The sequence below is a fragment of the Giraffa tippelskirchi genome, chromosome 11, assembly GCF_054371585.1.
Source record: "Giraffa tippelskirchi isolate mGirTip1 chromosome 11, T2T-mGirTip1v1.2.pri, whole genome shotgun sequence".
Classification (NCBI taxonomy): Eukaryota; Metazoa; Chordata; class Mammalia; order Artiodactyla; family Giraffidae; genus Giraffa; species Giraffa tippelskirchi.
Window position 1 is genome coordinate 1,532,183 of NC_137285.1, and position 22,700 is coordinate 1,554,882.

The 22,700-nt window shown below is 63.4% G+C and overlaps 1 protein-coding gene across 6 annotated transcripts in view; it reads left to right on the forward strand.

Moving 5' to 3' along the window:
• Nucleotides 1–22,700, forward strand: part of BCR (BCR activator of RhoGEF and GTPase) — a 96,566-nt gene that overhangs the window by 63,958 nt on the left and 9,908 nt on the right. For 5 of the 6 annotated variants that reach the window (XM_081542106.1, XM_081542107.1, XM_081542102.1 and 2 more), the window contains 9 exons: nt 748–888; nt 6,469–6,590; nt 7,526–7,694; nt 8,751–8,870; nt 9,669–9,744; nt 11,044–11,148; nt 11,756–11,830; nt 13,660–13,757; nt 15,294–15,431. In XM_081542106.1, coding sequence (XP_081398232.1) covers nt 748–888; nt 6,469–6,590; nt 7,526–7,694; nt 8,751–8,870; nt 9,669–9,744; nt 11,044–11,148; nt 11,756–11,830; nt 13,660–13,757; nt 15,294–15,431 — 1,044 coding nt within the window. The remainder of the gene's footprint in view (nt 1–747; nt 889–6,468; nt 6,591–7,525; nt 7,695–8,750; nt 8,871–9,668; nt 9,745–11,043; nt 11,149–11,755; nt 11,831–13,659; nt 13,758–15,293; nt 15,432–22,700) is intronic. The other variant, XM_081542105.1, reaches the window with a different exon arrangement.

Sequence of the window (22,700 nt, forward strand, 5' to 3'; positions counted from 1 at the left end):
GAGATGAGCTGAGGTTTGTGGTTTGCACACGTTTGCCAGGCCCTGGCACTGGAGCCCTGGAGGCCTTTCATTTGACCCCCTGGCAGCGCTGAGCCCAGGGCTGGCGGGGGAAGCCACAGCCTCGAGGAGCGGGGGGGCCGGCCTGGGACCCCTGCACCGGAGCCTCCCCTGACTTGTCTCCGCAGGCTCTTGTTGCCGTGGGATTTGGGAGCCAAGAGGGTTCTCTGTCTCTGGACCAGGAAGCCCTTGACTTTGAGCTCAAATGACGGGCTCCCCTGTGGAGAGGAATTCTGAGGCTCTGATCTAAGAGAGCAGCAGTTGGGAAAGTTGGGGGCTTTCTCCTGACCTCACACAGACCAGCGGACCACGGTGGTCTAGGTGGACACGAGACACCTCCAGAGGCGGTTTCGCTGGACACTGCCACACATGAGGGGGTACCGCTGGCATCGAGCAGGCTGAGGCCAGGGATGCTGCCAGCCTCCTGCGGGGCACGGGGCCGCCCCCACCCAGAGTTACCCAGCCCTGGCTGGAGAAACCTAACCCAGACCCGCAGCATGGAGCCCCTCTAGGCAGTGTGCAAACAGCATCAGCTTGTGGGCTCCGCTCAGGACCTCCCCCAGGCAGGGTGCTCCGCCACGTGGCTCCGGCTGTCGTGAGGGCGGCCCCGGGTACCCACCCCAGCGCGTCTGCGGCTCGTGCGGCTGAGACGGGCCCAGCTGCTCTGACTCGACCCTTCCCCTGACGCAGGACTTGCTGAAACACACGCCCCCCAGCCACCCTGACCACCCGCTGCTGCAGGACGCGCTCCGCATCTCGCAAAACTTCCTGTCCAGCATCAACGAGGAGATCACGCCCCGCCGACAGTCCATGACCGTGAAGAAGGGGGAGGTGAGTGCAGAGGCCACTGCCCTGATGGGAGACGCCGGGCCCCAGGGGCCCTTGACCCTGGCAAGGTGGGCCCCGGCCGGCAGGTGGGGTGTCCAGGTGGGCTTGCAGGGACATGGCGGCCTCGCTGCGGGGTTCTGTCCTGAGCAGCTCACACGTGTGCCAGATCAGGGTCCCCAGGGAGGGAAATGGGCCAGAAGGCAGGTGGCATTTGTCTGCCTGGTGAATGCTCCGTGCACGCCTGACTATTCTTTCACGATACGACAGTTGACAGCGGGTTTAAGGACTTCCTGGGGAAGAAAGGGAGCGGGGCGTGGTGTGTTCGTGGCTGAGAATGGGGTTGACGTCCTCGGGGGGGTTCCCCTTCCCCTCCTCCCCCGCCCCACACCGAGAGCCCCTCCTGCCCTCCGTCATCCCTAGAGGAGAGGGTGTGGCACAGAGGGGCCAGGTGCCACCCCACCTGCCTCCACCCTTCTCAGGAGGGGCCCGCCCATGCCAGGCAGCTTGCAGTGAGATGGCAGAGCTGTGCCCGTCGGGGGGCCGACGTCCAGCGTGAGCACGCTTTGCTGGACGTGCACCGAGGTGGTGCAGGCAGGGAGGGGGCCGTGTGGGCGGGCCGTGAACCTGACCATCGCCGCCGCCGGGAGCCGCTTCCTCCCCTTCCCGCTCCTTCGAGTCCCCAGGGCTCGGCAGTGCCCAGTCTGACTTGCTGGGCACTCGGGGTGGCTGGCAGGCAGCTCTCGGCCGTAAGCTCCTAACTTCCGGGGGAAGTGGTGCCTGAGCGCCCAGCCTCCCTGATCCCCAGTTCACGTCCACCAAGATGGCCTTCCCGTGGGTCCATCTCCCCTCCCAGGAAGTGGCTTCAGGGTGCATCGAGTCTGTGCCATGCCTCCTGCTGCAGCTGGCATCCCCGAGGAGATGAGGCTTCCTGCTCCTCCAGTCGCTGGAAGCAGCTGCCTTTGGTCAGGTGTCGCCTGCAGTCAGCAGCCAGGCCCTCATTCCTGTGTCTGTCGTCACAGGCGTCTTTCCCCAGGGACCACGGCCGGGGTCCTGGGGCGCCTGAGCAGGACAGAGTGTGGACAGGCTGGGGTTCCATGGGGGCCGGGCTTCCGCCTGCCCCCCCCCACCAGCGTCCGGCTCTGGTGGCCTGTGGCGTCTGCTCTTCGAGGGGAGTCACGTGGGTGCCTCGGCTGCGAAAAGCGGGGAGGAGGGCCAGTGACCCTGAAAGGTCGTGAGTCTGCCTCGCCATGACCCTCCGTTCAGGGCTGTGTGCTGGGAACACAGCAAGGGACGTAGGTGGCAGCTAGACCAGGACGCAGGCTTCCCCGGTGGCTCGGTGGTAAAGAAATCTCCCTGCCAAGGCAGGAGATGCGGGGTCCATCCCTGGTTGGAAAGGTCCCCCGGAGAAGGAAATGGCCACCCACTCCAGTATCCTTGCCTGGACAGAGGAGCCTGGAGGGCTACAGTCCATGGGGTCACAAAGAGTCGGACGCGACTGAGTACCTAAGCCATCACCACCAGACCAGGATGAAGGCAGGTGCACACCTGTGCCCTCACCACCTGGCTGGTCCAGGGCAGACAGGACTAATCAATCAGCGACTGATGGATCAGAGAGCCCCCTCCCAGGCTGCCCCACCCTTGGTGCGTTAAGGACGCCTGCCCTGGGTTTCTCTTCGCTGAGTGCAGTGACAGCGGAGCCCTCTCCTGGGCCGCGGCCACCCCCCCACCCCCCGCCCAGAGCCACCCCGCCCCAGCCCAGGGCCAAACCCCCTCCCCACCCAGGGCCAGAACATGCCGAATGCAGGCCCTGCTTGGAGCCAAGCTGGGCCCACCCCGGTCCTCGCCTCCAGCACCTCCTTCCTGTCCTCCCGACCCCCACCTGGGCCGTCCGTGGTCACTCTCTGTCCTCCCGGCGCCCCCGTCGAACGGTGGCTCCCTCGGCGCGTGTCCTCATCGGCTGGGGCCCGGGGGGGGCAGGCTGTAACAAGACACCGTCCACCAGAGGGGCGTCGCCCCAGACTGCTCTGGAGGCTGGAAGCGGAGCTCAGGTGTGGTGCGCTCGGGGGTCCGGCGGGCACTGCCTCCTGCTCTCGGGCGGCCAATGAGGGGCCGTGTTGCCCGGGTGGCAGCCGGAGGCGGCCGGCCGGCCTGGGGGAGATCCTTGGGAAAGAGGCGCTCCTCTGAGACACACGATGTAACCCCTTTGCCTGTGGAAACGGGGGTGATGGTGTCTCCCCGGCACAGGCGTTGTGAGGATCGGCGGGGACCTAAGGACGGGGAGCCTGTGGACCAGGGCCCTGACCCCCAGAGGACTCCACACAGGGGGGCCGGTAGCCCACCGGGGAGGTCTTTCTGTCCGCGACTCGAAGGACACTGAGGCTTGGGGAAAGAAGGCGGCCGAGCCAGCGACAGCGCTGCAGAGAGAGGGGAAGGGCGGTGAGGACTCAGGGCCGGGGACCGGCGGACGCAGTTACCCGAGGTTAAGGCGAAGTCTCTTGCAGGAGGTGCCAGTCCCCAGCCTTGGCACCTTCCCTCCCAGCCCCACCACACGCTCCGGGACGTAGACACGTGTATGCACACAGGCTCACCCGGGGACACGTAGACTGGGACCCACACACACACCAAGGGGACACACACAGACACACACACAGTGGCACGTCCCTGCTCAGGGACACACACACACACAGACACACACACAAACAGTGGCACGTCCCTGCTCAGGGACACACGGACACACAGACACACAGACACACATACACACAAACAGTGGCACGTCCCTACTCAGGGACACACACACACACACAGTGGCACGTCCCTGCTCAGGGACACACGGACACACACAGACACACAGACACACAAACAGTGGCACGTCCCTGCTCAGGGACACACGGACACTCACACACAAACAGTGGCACGTCCCTACTCGGGAACACACGGACACACACACACACACACACACAAACAGTGGCACGTCCCTGCTCAAGGACACATGGACACACACACACAGACACACACACAGTGGCACATCCCTACTCAGGGACACACGGACACACACACACAGACACACACACAAACAGTGGCACGTCCCTACTCAGGGACACACGGACACACACACACACACACACACACACACAAACAGTGGCACGTCCCTGCTCAGGGACACACGGACACACAGACACACAGACACAAACAGTGGCACGTCCCTGCTCAGGGACACACGGACACACACACACAGACACACACACAGTGGCACGTCCCTACTCAGGGACACACGGACACACACACACACACACAAACAGTGGCACGTCCCTGCTCAGGGACACACGGACACACAGACACACACACACAAACAGTGGCACGTCCCTGCTCAGGGACACACGGACACACAGACACACAGACACAAACAGTGGCACGTCCCTGCTCAGGGACACACGGACACACACACACACACACACACACACAAACAGTGGCACGTCCCTGCTCAGGGACACACGGACACACAGACACAAACAGTGGCACGTCCCTGCTCAGGGACACACGGACACACACACACACACACACACACACACAAACAGTGGCACGTCCCTACTCAGGGACACATACACACACAGTCCGTCACGCCCCCCAGGGTGAATGGGGCAGGGCCTGGCTGCTAAGTCTGCCCCTCAGAGTCTCCCACTCCCCCATCTGAGCCGGCGTCCACTAACACAGAGGGGCCGGCGCGGGGACTGACGCTGGTGGCCCTGGAGGATGCAGGTGGTGTCTCGGGCAGGCCTCGGGGTGACTGTGTGAACCGCAGGACCCGGTGGGGAGAAGGGGTGCTCACGGGGACTCCGTTGGGGCCGGGACTCCCGGCGATTCCTGCCCTCCGGCCCTGCGTCCCGAGGGACGGTCCGCCTCTGAGCTGAATGTCGGGCGCCCTCTGCTGGCGATGGCCAGTAGTTCAGCCCCTTCGGTCCCCCCCCAACCCACAGAAGGACCCCCGGTCCTGCCTCCTGGGCTGGAGAACCTTCTGCCAAGTCCCTGCTGGGGGGACATCGCCCCGTTTGTCCCTCGAGGACTTCAGTGTCCCAGGACCTATCCCCCACCCCCCGGCACACACCCCACCGCCAGCTGCCCACACCCCCACACTCCCCGGGGGCACGGGTGGGCGGAGGGCGGTGACCCCGCGTCATGGCCTTGGCACATGGGCAGCCCTCCTGCCCTCGCACGTACGGTCCAGTCGGCGCGGGCAGCGCCCATGTAAATCATCCGCGCTCTGTGCCAGGGCCTGGCGGGATGCCGTGAGCCTAGCCACACGTGACAGTGACGTGGGCGTGTTGGGGGGGCGCCTGGCCCAGGCTGCACTCTTCTGCAGGGGTTCAGGCTGAGCGTTGGCAGGAGGCTTCAGGGAGGCACAGCCTCCCCAAGAATCTAGGGTGCGGGTGGCAGGGGAGCCAGGTGCCCGGACCTGCCGGGGGCGGCCGTGGTGAGGCGGCTCTGGGGTTCTGTGCGATGAGCGGGCCTGACACTCTGCACTCTCCCCCCCAAGCCATCGCAGACCGGGGGGCTGTTGTGCTTTCTGAGGGGCCTTCCCTGAGGCTGGGTGGGCAGGTCCCCGATGAGCCCCTGGTCCCTCTCCTCCCGGCACAGACCCCTGAGTCCCTGCTTGCTTTCTGCACTGCGAGGGGCGGGTGGTGGAGCTCCCTCTCTGTAAAATGGGCACGAGGACCCGCCCCCGGGGTGTGGTGGGGTTGCTTCCAGTGACCCGGCCACACGCACCGGGGTGTGCGTGGGGCAGCCTCATCCTGTCCTCGGCACGGCGCAGCCTTGGTCCAGGTGACGAGGCGGTGGCCGCTGGTTGGCAGCTGGTGACCCACCTACCGCCACTCGCCCTGGACCTTTGCAGGCTTGGGAGACCCGCCCTTGTGTTGCAGTGAAGCCCCGGGGCGGAGGCACAGGGCTTGCCGGGGGGACTGGTGCCTCGACTTGCCCTGCTGTTCAAGGCCTCCTCGGGGCTCGGGCTCCGGGCCAGCATCAGAGACAGGACTCCGGCGTGGGCTTCTGTCCTTCAGTGGGCCGTGACCTGAGAAGGACTGGAGCGCGGGGTCCCAGTTGGGGGACCCCTGCCCGGCCTTCTGATGCCCACAGATCCGGGCCTGGCCCTTAGTGTGACCGCCGTCCTCTCGGAGTCCTCCCGGCCCGGCCCCTCCCCGCTCACCAGGCGACTGTCTGCGCTGAGCACCAGGCCGTTCTCGCCGGCGAGGTGGTGGTCCCCACACGAGATCGTCCCCTCTTCTCCTGGCCGGCCTCCCGCCCGAGTCCCCGGGGCTGTCCCGGGGAGGGAGGCGCGGGGCGCCCTTGCTCAGCTGGGCTCTCCATCCCCCCGGGCTGCGCCGTGCCCTCTGGCCTCCACGCTGGCGGCTGGGACCCTGTCCATGCACCCCTCCCCACAGGCCGTGTGCAGCAGGCGCTTGTGGACTTCAGTGGACAGAGGGCGAGGGGCGTGAGGTGTTTGCAGGCGGAGGGAGCGCTGGGAGGTGGAGGTGGGGAGCGGAGGCCCCGACCCCTGCCCTGACCGCCCCCCTCTCGCCCCGCCCGCAGCACCGGCAGCTGCTCAAGGACAGCTTCATGGTGGAGCTGGTGGAGGGGGCCCGCAAGCTGCGGCACGTCTTCCTCTTCACCGACCTGCTGCTCTGCACCAAGCTCAAGAAGCAAAGCGGGGGGTGAGTGACCGCGTGGCCCCCGGCCCGGCGGAGGGTCCGGGGCACCCGGGGCAGTGTCTGCAGAAGGAGACCGGGTGTTCTTGCCAGTCAGCTTGGAGAGGTCATCCCTCTGTGAGCCAGGCCACTCTCATTAAGCTACAGTCTGTTTCCACCTGGACGTGGTGCCAGGCTCACGGTCAGAAGTCATCATTAGGAGATGTCCTGGGTCAGTGTGAGTGATTGGGCTGTTGACTCTTAACAGGAAAAGGGGAGCCTGACTGTGACTTTGGGGGGGCTGTCTGGTCGTGACCCAGAGAGGTACAGGGGTGCAGAGTCTGCTGCAGGTGGGGCATGGACGGTGCCTGCCCTTCCCCGGCCCTTGCCGGACATCACCAGCTGATGGCCAAGAATGCGGTGGCTTCTAAGTGGCTCTCGGCCCTGGCCTGCCGACCCCACCCAGCCCCTCAGGGATCAGACCGCCCAGGGTGCAGGGGCAGCAATGAAGGAAAAGACAAGTCACTGAACCGGGCTCTTCAGCCCCTCTGCCATCACCATGCTGAGTGGGTTTAGTCAGAAGAGAGCTTCGGTTTCTCCGTCTCTCTGTCAAGAGAGGGGGGTTACACTGGGTGGATTTGCAGCCCCTCAAACTACAGCTCTGGGGGCATCTGCAGTCCTGTCCTGATTGTTGTTGGCAGCCTAGGTGGTCTCCCGCGTCAGGAGAGAGCGGACGAGGGCATGTCAGACCCCTGGGGCCTGGGCCCCACGTGAGCAGTGCCACCGCACCGGGGTCACCGGGACTGGGTCGCCAGACATCCCGGCCTGTCTCGGGGACCACGGGCAGGGTTTGAAGGTCGGATAGACGTGGCCATGACCTTAGGGCTCCCAGACTGGAAAGCAGTGACTTAAGCAGAGGAAGGTGGGGAGCCTGCTAACGTGCCCCACCTCTCCCCACCCAGCAAAACCCAGCAGTACGACTGCAAGTGGTACATCCCGCTCGCGGACCTCAGCTTCCAGACGCTGGACGAGTCGGAGGCCGCGCCCAGCATCCCCCTGGTGCTGGACGAGGAGCTGGACGCCATGAAGATCAAGATCTCCCAGATCAAGAGCGACATCCAGAGAGAGAAGGTGGACGGGGCGGCGGTGGGAGAGCCAGGCTAGGTGGGGGGGTGCCAGGCCAGCTCTGCGGCTCCCGGGCGGCAGCAGCACCTCCCAGCAGGTGCGTTCTGCTGGGCCTCTGACCCCCTGCGGTCTCTGGGACCTCCTGGGACCCCGAGAGCACTCGGAGCACCAAGCGCCCCATCAGACATGGAGCCCTCCAGGATCAGGCAGGGGGGCCGGTGGCCCCGCTGTCTCTGTTACAACTGCCCCGATGGGGAACAGGTCCCAGGTGGGGGACACGGCCACTCCGGAGGGTCTCACCTGCACCCGGCAGACCCCTGGTTGTTTCGGGAGAGGAGCATTGTTCTGAGGGGACAGTGAGGATGAGCCCCCGATCTGTAGCGTCAGTCTGTAGGTACTGTGTGGCGGCCAAGAGACGGGGTGGGTCCCCAGAAGGTTGATGTCCAGGGACACTAACTGCTGCGGTGGGTGCAGTGGGACAGGCGTCCCTCACGGCCCACCCCTGCCCGCCCTGCTGCATCACAAACCCTGGGGGACGGGGGACCCCGGAGCCCCGGACCTGCGTGAACTCTGGGTTGTCTGTCTGGCCGAGGCAGAGTGTCCCAAGGGCTGTTGAGCCCTGTCCACTGCTGCACGTGTCCAGGCTGTGCCCCTGGGATGGAGGCTTCAGGAGAGTGGCACACGGCAGGGAGAAGGGGGTTTTCCCTGCCAGGTCCTGGGGGTGCGTCTTGTCCTGCACAGGCCCTTCACTCCCAGGGGACGTGACGCTGAAATGTGCAGACCTGGGAGCAGGGAGGGGCCCTCAGGGTCAAGACAGGCCCCTGGACGTTGTCCTAAGTTTGGAGAAAGTGAAAGAAGGGAGGTCCGTGAGAGGAAGGACTTACTCCCTCAAAGAGGGTGGACTGAGCACGTCTGGCAGCCCGGGTCCGGCCTGGACGGTGTGGCCGAGGCCCTGTCCTCGGGCTTCTGTCCTCTGCGGACCGAGGGGCCCGCGGGCAGGCGGAGCAGGAGCCGGCAGCGCTGGGCTGGGGCTGGACACGTGGCCGCATCCTCTCCCCACAGAGGGCGAACAAGGGCAGCAAGGCCATCGAGAGGCTGAGGAAGAAGCTGTCGGAGCAGGAGTCGCTGCTGCTCCTCATGTCCCCGAACATGGCGTTCCGCGTGCACAGCCGCAACGGGAAGGTGAGTGACTGCCGGCCACGCCACGTAGGCCCCGCCCCCGCCCGCCGGCCGCGCCCTGCAGACCGGCCCCTCGCAGGCCCCGCCCCACCCGCAGGCCCCGCCCCCGCATGGCGGCCAGGCCACGCCCACAGGCCACGCCCCGCGACTGCCGGTCAGGCCCGCAGGCCAAGCCCCTACCCGTCGATCACGCCCTGTAGGCCACGCCCACGCCACCACTGGCCACGCCCACCTGCAGACCTGTCACGCCCACGCCCCACTCCCCGCCGGCTGCCTGTGGTCCCTCTTTGGCCCCAGAGGCTTATGCGGCACATGGGCCCGAGGTCGCCCTTCTCTGGGGCTCAGGCCCGGACCGCCACAGCTGGGAGGTGGCGGGGACGCCAGGGGCGTCTCCATCGGGTTGGGGGCTCGCCGGCTCTCAGTGCAAGGATGCAGTCTGTGGGCCCCCGGGCCCGAGAGGCCGCTTCACTTCTACCCTGAGGGCTTTTCTCGGTGGGCATCAGGCGCCTGCCTCCGCGTCAGGGCCCGGGCTGGTGGGTATCAGCCCTCCCCTCGGCACATCCGTCCTGGGGACCCTGTGGCCCCGTGCTGCGACGCGTTGCCCTGACCCAGGTGGGCAGGGGGTGCAGGAGCAGGGCTGTGAGCGCACCCCGCCACCCCCGCAGCTCTGACGCCTGCAGCGCGGTTCCCCGAGCGGGTTTGCTGCCGGCTCCACGTGGTGGCCGGGCCGGAGCCCGGGTCCGCTGGGTGCCTGGTCAGTGGGGTGGTGATAATTGGGGCGTGCTCTCCCCCTGCCCCCAGAGTTACACGTTCCTGATCTCCTCCGACTATGAGCGGGCAGAGTGGAGGGAGAACATCCGGGAGCAGCAGAAGAAGTGTGAGTGCCCCGGGACAGGGCGGGGGCGTCGGCGGGGCGGGGGCGCCCGCACTGTGGTCTCTGACCTCGTTTCCCCGGCGGGCTGGGCCGTGGAGCTCATCCAAGTGAGGTGTGCCGTGGAGCCCTGCCACAGGAGATACCTGAGGAGGGGCTGTCCTGAGAGGACCCCCTGCCTTCCGTCACTGCCCACGCCAGCCTGCCCTCTGACCTCCCCCCGTGAACCCCTCCTGCTCCCCTGGCCTTCCCTGAGCCCCCACCCCCGGCCTCATGGGTCTCCTGCCGTGACCCCTGCCTGCCCCTGGGGCTCCCCCACCCCCGCCTCGCCTGCCCCCCAGGCCTGCCACACACCCCAGCAGATGCTGGCACCATAGGGCCCTTGGCTGAGCCCGGCTGGGTGGCCACACTCTGCTGGCCTTGCTCCCCTGTGCTTGACCGCTGTCGAGACAGGGCACCCAGCCTGCTCCAGGACGGCCTCTTCTCTGGGCGCTTCCCTCTGTGTTAGTGGGTCTCTCCTTCCATTCAGCTCACAGCTGTCCCGTGCTGCTTGGCTGCCTTGAGGGCTGGAGGGCAGACCCTGCCCGGGACCTGGGGCTGCAGCTGCCTGCTTCCCTCCTCCGCTCCCCGCTGTCTCCCCCACGTGACTTGGGACCCCCGAGCCGTCCTTGCTGAGAGGTTCCCGCGTGTGCCTCTTGCAGGGGGAGCCAGGCTGAGCCCCGTATCCCGGGTGGGTGGGGGGCTCCACACGCCTCTGCCCTGTCCCGCACAGGGCCACCATCTCTGGGGATGGGGTGCTCCTGGTGGCTCTGACGGCTGGTGCCTGGGACCCTGCCCATGTTCCTGTCTCGGGTGTTCTGTTGTAACCAGGGGCCCAGACCACTTACAGGTCTGTCCTCTGCTCAGGAATGAGCCCCGTTCCCCCACCTGGTGGAGAGATGGGGGCACAGGACAGACCTGTGCTGGGTGTCTAGGGAGACCCCACAGGAAGGTGCCCTGGGTCACCCCTCACAATTGCCATGAGGCCAAGCCAAGGTGGCAGGCGGCCCTGTGTTTGTGAGCATCTTGCAAAGATTCCGTCCCTCACTCTGAGCCCAGCCCAGGCCCCCCGGGCCGCGCTGCCCCCTCCGCCGCCCAGTCCCTTAGCGCCTCCTCCCTGGGAGCACGTGGACCCTGTGGGCCTCCTCACCGGGGTGTGCTGAGGGCCCGCTGTGAGGGTAGCTGGAGAAAATGCTCCAGGAGGTCCCGGGGGTTCCGAGGAGCCAGGTGGACTCACTGGCCGGTGCCCCTGTGCCCGCATGTCAGGTTTCAAGAGCTTCTCGCTGACGTCTGTGGAGCTGCAGATGCTGACAAACTCGTGTGTCAAACTCCAGACCGTCCACAACATCCCGCTGACCATCAACAAGGAAGGTGGGCCACCCCCCACCCCGCACCCTCCAGGCCGCCGTTCCTTACTGCTGTTGGCATTGTCCTGGGCCCGGGGGCCTCCATGCCTGGGGTTGTGTGTGCTCCTGTCGGCTTCTCCCTGGAGTGGACGGGACAGGCTGGGGTGACCGAGGAGACCGGAGACGTGGTCCCGAGTCCCGAGCCGCCCCTCGGACCCTCTGCGCTCCGGGCTCTGCTCCCCATCCCCCACCCGCCCCCACGTGTGGTTGTGCTGCACCTGCGTGCACTGTTACACTCGTGCACATGCGCTCGCACACAGGAGCATGGCTTTGCACACTGTGCGCCTCATCCACGTGACGTGCTCCCCGACCCCTCTCCTGTCCTGAGAACCTGTCCCATCTCGTCTCCGTCCCTGGTCTGCCCACGTTGTGAACTTAGGACTCGATCCTAAGGTCCCCTAGAACAGAGGCCACAGCGGATGTGTTTCTGCTCACGTTATCGCCTTGTCCCCCGCTAAGCAAGTGACGGTCACGCGGTGCCCCCCCACCGTGAGGGTCCTTGAAGCAGAGCCCTGCCACCTGCCTGCCTCTCCCAGGAGGACGGATGCTCACCTGTCTGGTCTCTTGCACAGATGACGAATCTCCTGGGCTCTACGGGTTCCTGAATGTCATCGTCCACTCTGCCACCGGCTTTAAGCAGAGTTCAAGTAGGTGGCTGGTGTGGGGAGTAAGGTGGCCGGACCCTGAGCCACAGGGTGCGGGGACCAGGGAGGCGGCTGACCGCCCGGAGGTGTGGTGCTCGCTAACGCCCATGGGGTTGCTTTCCGGGGTGGACCCTGCCCTTGCCCACGCCTGACTTTTCAGACTCTGGGAGCTGGGAGCTGCCCCCTGCAGGTGGATCATGCAATAGTAGAGGTCAGGTTTTGCTGCAGACAAGAAAATCAGTCCTAAACATTCATCGGAAGAACTGATGCTGAAGCTGGAACTCCAATACTTTGCCCAACTGATGTGAAGAACCGACTCATTGGAAAAGACTCTGATGCTGGGAAAGATTGAGGGCAGGAGGAGAAGGGGATGACAGAGGATGAGGTGGTTGGATGGCATCACTGACTCAATGGACAGGAGTCTGAGTAAACTCCGGGAGTTGGTGATGGACAGGGAGGCCAGGCGTGCTGCAGTCCATGGGGTCGCAAAGAGTCTGACACGACTTAGCAACTTGAACAGCAAAATGCAGCCTAGGTCTCCAGGAGCCCGAGGGCTAGCACCCTGACCCTGTGCCAGGGAGGTTTTGCTGCTCTGATGTGCTGAACGGGTGCCCTTTTAATCCTTCCCCTTGGGGGCACCTGTCCCAGCGACTCTGGAGTGGTGAGAATTGGTCACGTTTCAGCACAGGCTCAGCACACACTCACCTGTCAGCCTGACCCCCAAGCTCTTAGGGCCCCCCAGAGGAGGACACGGGGCAGGCACCCTGCTGCTGACCGTGCCACTGTGGCTACAAAACCGAATGAGAAGTCCTTGATGAGCCCCAGAAGAGAAGCTGTTTCCAGGCCGGGTGGACATGATCAGGGCTTTGTATCCAGAATATACCGAGAAGTCTTACAGTGCCATGCCTGAGACAACCCAGTCTTTTAAAAATGAGCAAAACATTTGGACAGACGGAGAAAGCAGATTTATAGATTTGTGGTTGAATGGGAAAAATGGGCCGAAGAGATCTTTTTAGGAGTGACGGAAATGCACTAAAATTGGATGGCAGTGATGCCTGCAGAACTCTTTAAAAACTCACCCAAAAGCACCCAACTGGACACTCACAGTGGGTGACCGTGAAGATAGAATCGTTCATACCTCAGTAGAGCCATTTTTTAAAGTAAGCAACACAATTTCTGTTGGATAAGTTATAACTATAACTAGGTTTGAATAAGCCTGAGTACTTATTCAAATACACATTTTTGCTTTACTCTATAGTAACTTTATTAATAGTGCTTCCCTGGGGGCTCAGACAGTAAAGAATCCGCCTGTGATGTAGGAGACCCAGGTTCAATCCCCGGGTTGGGAAAGATCCGCTGGAGAAGGGAACGGCAACCCGCTCCAGTACTCTTGCCTGGAGAACGTCATTAATACGCCGATGGACCAAGCCCCCCTCGACGGCCCTACGCCACTTCTCTCCCAGCGCTGAGCTGTCCGTGAGCAGGGCGGCGAATGTCGTGACAGGTGCAGGCTTCTAGCTGCACTCTTGTGACGTGAGGCTGTCTTGACGGCACTGGTCTGGTGTCTTGTTTTAGAAAGAAAACCGAGAACTTTTCCCGGCGGTCCGGAGATCAGGATTTGGCGCTTCCACTGCGGCAGGGGAGGGCCACCGGGGCCATCCTAGGTTTGGGTCCCGAGACCCTGCCTGCGTCACAGCGCTACCAAAAAAAAAGAACCCAAGTTTTTTTTTTTATGATTTAGAAAATAACACCTGCTTTTATGAAAAATATGGGTGACAAAGGCCATGTGGTCAGTCCCACTCTCTATGTGCCCCCCCCACCCCCGCAAACAGGTCTGTACTGCACCCTGGAGGTGGATTCCTTCGGCTACTTTGTAAATAAAGCCAAGACGCGCGTCTACAGGGACACAGCCGAGCCCAACTGGAACGAGGTGAGGCCCCGCTTCTGGGCAAGCGCGAGGCGCCGTCCCTGGGGTGTGACCCCCCAAGGGCTTCCCCGCCGGCCTCGGTGCCAGCAGCCGTTCGGGAATCTCCCGGGGGAGCAGGCGGGCCAGGAGATTTTATCTCCGTTTTCCTGAGAATTCGCCTGCACACACTTCCCCCGCCACTGCCAGTGACAAAGACACTTGTTTTGCTGGCAGAGCGTCTGGAAAAAGAGCTTTGAAGGGCTTCTTACCATTAAGGCCCTTGTTGTTGCTGAGTGTTTATCTGGGAGGTTTCCATGGTGTTTTTGCTCGGAAATTGGAATGAGCCTTGGGTGCCGTGACACTCTTGAGACCCAGAAGCCGGGGCTCTGCTCCTGGGGCGGGGTGCCTCGCTGGGCTGGAGAGGACCCTGGTCTCTCATCTCAGCATCACTTTCATGATCATTAGATGTGCCACACACCGCCCTCGGGCCAGGGGCCTGGGGAGCTGTTGGAACTGCCTGGTCCTTGGAACTCCGGGCTCCTGCGCGTGCTAAGGGCTGTCCTGTGATTAAGGACAGGGCGGGGCGGGGGAGTCAGAGCCAGGCGGACCCATCCAGGTGGGCGTGACCCCACAGAGGCAGCACACGCGGGGTTCTGACACCGCCGAGGGGGCTGCAGAGACCGAGCTTGGGGTGAGGGCCTTCAGGGCAGCCCGCTACCCTGGTTGCACATGTGGACCGTCTAGGTGCTCACAGGGTCCCGGCACACGCACCGTTCCCCCTGCCCCAATCAGGCTCAGAAATACCTGCTCTCCCAACCCCCCGACCCCCGTGTCCCCACTAGGAACCCATGCTGGTGAAAACCCTAGGGGGAAACACAGGACTTCCCGAGGTGTCGTGGGGGTGACGGAGGAGGCAGCAGGCCCCACGCCCCCTGCAGCTGGCCCACTGAGGCCTGCAGGAGACCCTCTCCTCCCGGGCCCTCTCTGAGAGCCTGCAGGAGACCTTCTCCTCCCGGCCCCTCTCTGGCCTCGCCTGGGTCGCCTCCCTGGGTCGCTTTATCTTTTTCCTTCAAATAGACGGTCCTCGGGGCAGCTTGAGGCCCGCAGCAAAGCTGAGTGGAAAGCACGGAGCACGCCATGTGCCCTGACCCTGTGCCCCACGTGCACAGCCTCCCCCCGTGTCGACCCCCCTGGGCCTCCAGAGACCCCCCCAGAGCCCGCGGCGGGTCTGCGTTGTAACCAGCCTCCCCCTCCTGGGGCCCCGGGGCCGGTGGTTGGGGGCCCAGCCTGTGAGAGATGCCAGCTCCCGGAGCTGGGTTAGGCGGGAGAGGCGCCCAGAGCTTCCGGAGGCTCGCAGACTAGATGGCAGCGTGATGTTCACAGGACAGCGGCTCCCGAGGGTCTGACTCGTGGGGAGGGTCTCGCCGCGGGGCCTCAGGGAAGCTGTCTGTGTGGGACGGGGCCGTGGTTCAGAGGCCCCCTTGGCCGGCAGCGCAGGGCGCCCCTCTGCGGGGCCTGCCTGGTAACCCCGGGGCTTTCCTTCTCTCTCCGGGGCCACAGGAGTTTGAGATCGAGCTGGAGGGCTCGCAAACCCTGAGGATCCTGTGCTACGAGAAGTGCTACCACAAGGCCAGGCTCAGCAAGGAGGACGGCGGCGGCGAGAGCGCAGACCGGATCGTGGGCAGGGGCCAGGTGCAGGTGAGGTGGGCCCTGCTCCCCGTGGGCTCCGGGGTCCCCGCCCCGCCGCACACCCCGCCTCAGGCGGGCCCGCTCCCCGCGGGCTCCGGGGTCCCCCCCCCCCCCGCCGCACACCCCGCTTCAGGCGGGCCCGCTCCCCGCGGGCTCCGGGGTCCCCGCCCCGCCGCACACCCCACCTCAGGCGGTCCCAGCTCCCCGCGGGCTCCGGGGTCCCTGCCCCACGGGGCACAGTGAGGCAGGCCCGGCTCCGAATCGTGCGCCGAATCGTGCGCCGTGGGAGACCTGGGCTGGCGCCGTCCCGGGTCCTTTCCGCCCCTGCCTGTCTGTCGCTCAGCGTCCTGTCCCCGAGGGAATTCCAGCTCTACCTGTTACTCCAGGAGGCCTGTGCCTCCCTGGCCTCTGGAGAGCCCGAGGTGGCAGCCTGAAGGGTTGCCTTTGGCCATCAGGGGCTGCCACCCCGCCTGACGCCCCCTCTCTGGTGTGTAGACCCCGCTTCCAGGGCTGCAGCTGCCTCCCTCCGTGGGGCGGGCGCCAGTCCCCCCAGAGCTGACAGAGGAGCCCCTGGTGGGTCAGGAGGAAGTGTCCACAGAGGACCGGCGAGGGGTGCCCAGGTCCAAGCCCTCCGGGCTCTCACTCTGCCTTCTGGCTGGCTTCCCGGGAGGGGCGCGGTGCCTGAGGAGCTGCTTAGGGAACTGGCCGGCTTGGGGCCTCCAGGGACCCCTGTCTCTTGGGACTGGGTCTGAGAGCCAGGGTGCCCTCTGATCACCTGTCTCTTCCGCCCTCCACCACCTGCCAGCTGGCACCGCAGGGCAAGGGCGACGGGGCGGGGGGCAGTCCTGGCTGCGCTGAGACCCGAGGACGGGAAGCTGACGGCGCCCGGGGCTGGGCACTCCTCGGGCGGGGCAGCCCAGGGTGGCTGTGACTCTGCGTGGAGTCCCAGGGATTCCATCTCACTGCTGACCGTCCCGTGTTTTTTTTTTTTTCATTTTAAGTGGTTACTTTAAAGAAAAAATTTACTTATCTTATTATTATTATATACACGTACGTACTGTTTGCTGCGCTGGGTCTCCGTCGCAGCGCGGGCTTCTCTGGCTGCAGGGCGCGGACGTCTCCCCGCCGCGGCTTCTCTCGTCTTAGAGCAGCTCGGACTCGAGGCGTGGGGGCTTCAGTGGCTGCGGGCCCCGGGCTCTAGAGCACAGGCTCAGTAGTTGTGAGCAGCTAGCATGGAGCACGTTTCCTTCGCAGCAAGTGGAGTCTTCTCGGACCAGGGAGCGAACCCGTGTCTCCCACCCTGGCGGGTGGATTCTTCACCCCTGAGCTCCGGGGGAGGCCGCCTCGGTCTGTCCTTGATGGACGCCGGGGCGTTGCCCAGACGGGGCTGTTCCGTGGGCGTCCCGAGCCGGACGCCTCTGAGCACAGCGGCGTTAGGCAGCTGCCTGGCGCTGGTCACCCCTCGGGGCCTCGGTCGTCGCCTCCGCGCTCGCGGAAGGCTGGCCTCCTTTGTCCCCGCCCCCCCGTTCCCTCCTGCCCCGGCCCCGGCCCCAGCGTCTGTCCCCCACACCCAGGCTCTGCCCACACCTCGCCGATCCCACAGTGAGCTGGCAGGCTGGGCGCCCGACTCCTTTTCTCGGCTCTGGTTCCTCCAACCTTGGACTTGACGTCATCTGCGTCCCCCTGCAGGACTGGGGTCCCGGGGGTGGCAGGGTCTGAACCGGGGCCTCCGAGCGCTGCGGCCGGGTGACCAGGGGTCTCAGGAAAGGGAACACTCGTCTTCCTCCTGTATGGAGTCAGGCTCTCTGTCTGCAAACTCTTTGCCTTGATGCCTCTGGGTGTGAACAGGTCACTTCCTCCTGTCCGCAGCCTGTGCTCTCCAACAGTTGCGGCTGCCAGGTAAGTCCCTGGCGCACCCAGGGAAGACCCAAGCAGTGAAGCTGGGCGCCAGGGAGGGGCGTCTCCCCGAGGCCCCTGCTGCTCCCTGTCTGCTCCCAGCCTGTGCGTCCGGTCCTCCGAAAACAACAAGGAAAGGTGGGAACTTACCGCCGGTGTGATCAGTCGTGTCCGACTCTTCATGACCCCATGGACCATAGCCCACCAGGCTCCTCTGTCCATCCGTGGAATTCTCCAGGCAGGGAAGTCGGAGCGGGGTGCCATTTCCTTCTGCAGGGGACCCGCCCAACTCAAAGATTGAACCGGGGTCTCCTGCGTTGCGGGCAGATTCTTTACCGTCTAAACCACCACGGTAGTAATCAAATAGCAGCGAGGCTGAGGGGGTTCCTGGCTGCGCTGGTCTAGTGGGATTCTTGCTGGAGACAGGCCCGGGCGATTCAGACGTCACCAGGGAAGGCAGGGACGAATAGCGTGGTCACATGTTGAGGACGGTTAAATATTGAGGGTGCGGGATTTTTTCTTTTTAATATTTGCCCTTTATTTGTTTGGCCGCGTCGGGTCTTAGTTGCGGCACGTAAGATCTCTCGTGGCAGGGCTCGGACTTTGTGTTGTGGCCCTTGGGGATCTTAGTTCTCCGACCTGGGATTGAACCCACGCCCCCCTGCACTGCAGGGCACACTCTTAACCACCAGACCACCAGGGAAGTCCCTAGGGCAGGGGATTTTTGCTTAACTGACTTAGCAGTGTTCTTGCTGAAACCCATCTCTTGGGGACAAGACTTACAGGCCTGCCTCGGAGGTGCTGCGGTGAAGCAGGTCACGTGAAGTTGCTGGTTTCCCAGTGCGTGTAAAGGGTGTGTTGACACAGTACTGAAGTCAGAGTGTGCAATAGCGTCACGCCTAAAAAAAGGCAGTGTAAGTGCCTTAATTAAAAAAAAAAACTTTATTGCTAAACAGTGCCAGCCAGTATCTGACAGTATCTGCCCCAAAGCTTCAACTTGTAAAAACGCGAATGGTGGTGCACAGAAAAATGAGGGCTTGTCTGTAGCTGGAAAACAGGTCAGAGGAGCCTGCAGACTTGGGTCCCCCAGCCCCACCGCCCCTCCTGGGACCTAGGGTGACGCAGAGCCGTCATCAGTCCCGGGGACGTCCCAGAGGGGCAGGAGGGGGTCTGTGACTCAGGCTGGGGGCGGCCAGGCTTGTTTACGAGTCTGGATCCTCAGGAGGTGGTCAGGGGAGGCCGGTCATGCGGATGACACGCCGGGACCCCAGCCAGGCCTCCTCCCCCCTCCCCCGTGGACGCGTTTCTCTGTGGGGGGCACCTCGGGGAGGCTGTCGGTGACTCCCAGGCCCAGCCTGCCTAAACTGGGGCTTTCCCAGCAATTCCAGATGGTCTCCCAGCTGGGCCACGTGTGAGGGGTGTGTGGCCCTGCCTGTCCTGCTGTGGGGGAGGGGGTGGCTATACCACACCCGCCCCGAGTCCTCTCCCCCTCCCTCAAGCACACTTTAACTCAGAAGCCGAGAGCAGAGCTCTTCCCATGAGCAGAGGGAGGCATGGCACCCTGCAGTGTCTGGGGGGGGTACGGGGAAAAGTTGGAGCCAGCCCGGGGTCAGCGGGCCCCAAGGGGCCAGGGGCGGAAACCGAACACAGCTGTCAGGGCCAGAGGTGTCCCAGTCGTCTGGGGAGCCGGGTCCCCGCCCCCCAGGTCAGGGTTCTGGATCCATCCAATCCCCCGTACGGTGTTGGGGAGTCCTGGGTTCAGGAATCACTGGCCTGGGGACCAAGGGGCATCGCAGGGTCAGCAAAGCCCAGGGAGCTGGAGCCTCAAGGTGTCATGAATTCCTTCCGTTCCCCTTCTCTCGCCTCTGTGGGCAGCGTTCTGTCTCTTCTGTTCAGAGGGTAACTTTACATTGTTGTCGTTCAGTCGCTCAGTCGTGTCCAACTCTTTGCGACCCCGTGGACTGCAGCACGCCAGGCCTCCCTGTCCATCACCGACTCCCAGAGTTTACTCAAACTCAGTCCATCGAGTCGGTGATGCCATCCAACCATCTCATCCTCTGTCGTCCCCTTCTCCTCCCGCCTTCAATCTCTCCCAGCAGCAGAGTCTTTTCCAATGAGTCTGCTCTTCACATCAGGTGGCCAAAGTACTGGAGTTTCAGCTTCAGCACCAGTCCTTCCGATGAACACCCGGGACTGAGTCACATCACCTCCCGGAACGTCGGCTTCCATGTCCCCTGCTCTCCCGTGTGTGTCGCTGGGCTCACAACGCAGATTCCCGTGGGGGCATCAGAGGGTTTTGTTGTTGTTGTTTTTTCAATGTCTTATGTCTCACATGAGCCTCGAGGGTGAGACTGGCCCTCAGGTGTCTGTCTGACCCTCGTTTTATTGGAGACTGCCAACTCGGGGCTGCTCAGGGCTGGACAAGCTTTCCCAGGCATCTCCTCTGTCCGGATAAGCTTGCCTTGTGCAGGAAAAAGTCTGATTGGGTGCAGCCCGGGGTTCTGACTGGGCCCCTCTGGAGGCGTTCCGGCAGCCCCAGTCCAGCCCTCAGCAAGCTGTGAAGTCTGCTCACCCTCGGGCAATCTCCCTATCTGACTGCCAGTTCTGGGCAGTTGTGCCCCAGGAGACCAGGGAAGTGTGTGGCAATGTCACGTGCACACGCCTCAAGGGAAGGGGCCCAGGGGCCCACTAGCCTGTGAGCAGATGAACACAGTGTGGCTTGGAGGAGTCCCCGGTGGCCCAGTGGTTAGGACTGGGTGCTTTCACTGCCGTGGCCTTGGGTTCAACCCCTGGTCAGGGAAGTAAGGTCTCGAAAGCCATGTGACGTGGCCAAAAATAAAAACAAATAAGACACGGCAGTGCTGTGGAATAGTATGCAGCAACGAAAAGGGAGTATGTTGTGACATAGCGGCACCGTGGAATAGTACACAGCCATGAAAAGGGGAGTATGTTGTGTCGCACACCACATGTGGATGAACCTTGAGGCCCTCTGCTCAGTGAAACAAGCCAGTCACAGAAGGACAAATGCTGTCTGACTCCACTTGCATGAGGTAACCAGGGTAGTCAAATTCATGGAGGCAGAAAGCAGAATGGGGGCTGCAGGGGGTGGGGGTTGGACAGAGGAGTTACTGCCGTTGTTGCTGAAATGGGAACAGAGTTTCTGCCCAGAGGGAAGGCGAGCAGGCCCTGCAGGTGGACGGTGAGGACAGCTGTACAATGCTGTGGACGTGCTTGCTTACCTCTTTGTCAACGTGCACACCCGCTCGGGCACAGAGACACCCCCGTGAACAATGCAGAGAAAGGCCCATCCTCGGGGCCCTTGCATTCTACCCCTAACCCCAACCAGCCAGAGTGTGGATGAGAGCCCTGGAGACGTATCGGGCAGGAGGAAGATGGTCAGGGGGCCTCAGATAAGTGTCACAGAGTCCCCAGGCCCACCTGCCATCAGGGTTATCTCAGGGCTGGCCACGTTCTGTTCCCCATGGTCGTGCACTGTGCCAGGGCCACTTGGGTGCTGGGGGGTGGTCAGAGACGGATGAGGTGCGAACCTGTCTCAGGGCGTCAACGGTGACACCCCCTTGGAGTGGGCAGGTACACGGGGTCTCTGGCCACATGAACGTGAGAGGGGTGCAGGTGGTTGTTAACCATTTGAGGCCAGTTCCAGGCTGTGGAAGCCGTGAGCGTGTGGAGCCACAGAGCTCCTCCTTGTCAGCTTCCCTGGGATTGTCCCAGGGTCTGTGCCGCCGTGAGGAGTGGTGCGCAGCGGCCCAGGCCCTCCTTGCTCTAGTTGTCGTCCAGGCTGGGACCCTGCATCTTTTTTTTCATTGACTGACACCCACCGCATCCCTTTCAGGTAAAGTCGGTGAAAAGTGAAGGTGTTAGTCACTCAGTGGTGTCTGGCTCTGTGGGACCCCTTGGACGGTAGCCCGCCAGGCTCCTCTGTCCATGGGATTCTCCAGGTAAGAACACTGGAGTGGGTTGCCGTGCCCTCCTCCAGGGGATCTTCCCGAACCAGGTATCAAACTCAGGTCTCCTGCACTGCCGGCAGATTCTTTATTGTCTGAGCCACCAGGGAGATAAGCCAGTGATGTTAGTAATTTACAGTGTTTTACGACCGTTAACAATCGCATTTGAGAATATTTCTGTGGTCTCAAAGCGGTTTCCCTGTTGCCACCCGCAGCCCCAGGCTGATCCCGCTTTTTGTGTACAGATGTGCTCGGTCTAAAGAACCCGCCTGCAATGCAGGAGATGCAGGTTCGATCCCTGGATCGGGAAGACCCCCTGGAGAAGAAAATGGCAACCCACTCCAGTGTTCTTGTCTGGAGAATCCCAGGGACAGAGGAGCCTGCTGGCTACAGTCCATGGGGTCGCAAAGAGTCAGACATGACGTATTGACTCAACAATTGTTCATTCTGCGTGTTTTGTGTAAACAGACTCGCGCGCTCTGAAGCGGTTTCCGTGACTGGCTTCCCCCACTTAGCAAAACATTTCTGAGGGTCACCCACGTCACGGTGCGTTCACCGCATTCCCTTTTTTGACTGCACCGCGTCTCAGCCGTGTGGCCACACACCACGTTTTGTTTACCTGTCTGTTCTCTAGTTGACGGATGCTTGGGTTGTTTCCAGTTCATGGCCGTGACGGTTAACGCCGGGTGGACGTGTCATGGTCGGCGTGATAACAGACGCTTTTCCTCCTCCCTGTGTGGAGAGCCGTGGGGGGAATCGCTGGGTCGGGCAGCCAAGGTGGGCTCTGTGAGCTGTTGACCTGCTCTTCCTGAGTTCGCGTCCCCGTGGAGGTGCCCGAGGGGTCCTGTTTCTCAGCATCCTTGACCAGCCCCTGTCACCATCTCTTTATTTGTTGGGGTGCATCGGGTCTTAACTGTGGCACTCCGGATCCCCGTCACGTCTTGCAGGCTCTGTCGTCGCCGCGCGTGGACTCCCTAGCTGTGGCTTGAGGGCTTCATTGCCCCGCAGCCCGTGGGGGCTTAGTTCCCCGACCCGGGGCTCGAACCCACGTCCCCTGCGTTGCCTGGCGAATTCTCAACCACAGTACCGCCCGGGGAGGTCCCCTGTCTTGTCGTTTTGATCAGAGCTGTCCTCTGGGTTTTGGGGTGATGCTGGAGCCTGGTTGGGGTCAGGGGAGGGCAGGAAGGAGTTAAGGACGCAGAGGTCAGAGCTCCAGGGACGCGCTAGTGAGACTGGAGGCTGCAGGGCAGCGTCCCCTCCCGGGGTTGGGGGAGGGCGTCTCTGATCCCCTCCCAGGGGACCACTCCAGGGAGCAGGTTACAGTACGAGACATGGGGCTCGGTCAGGAGGGCCGGGAGGCCCCGCTGGCCCGTCCTGGGCACTGACCACGTCCGGAGGAAACCCCAGTCCCCGGGGA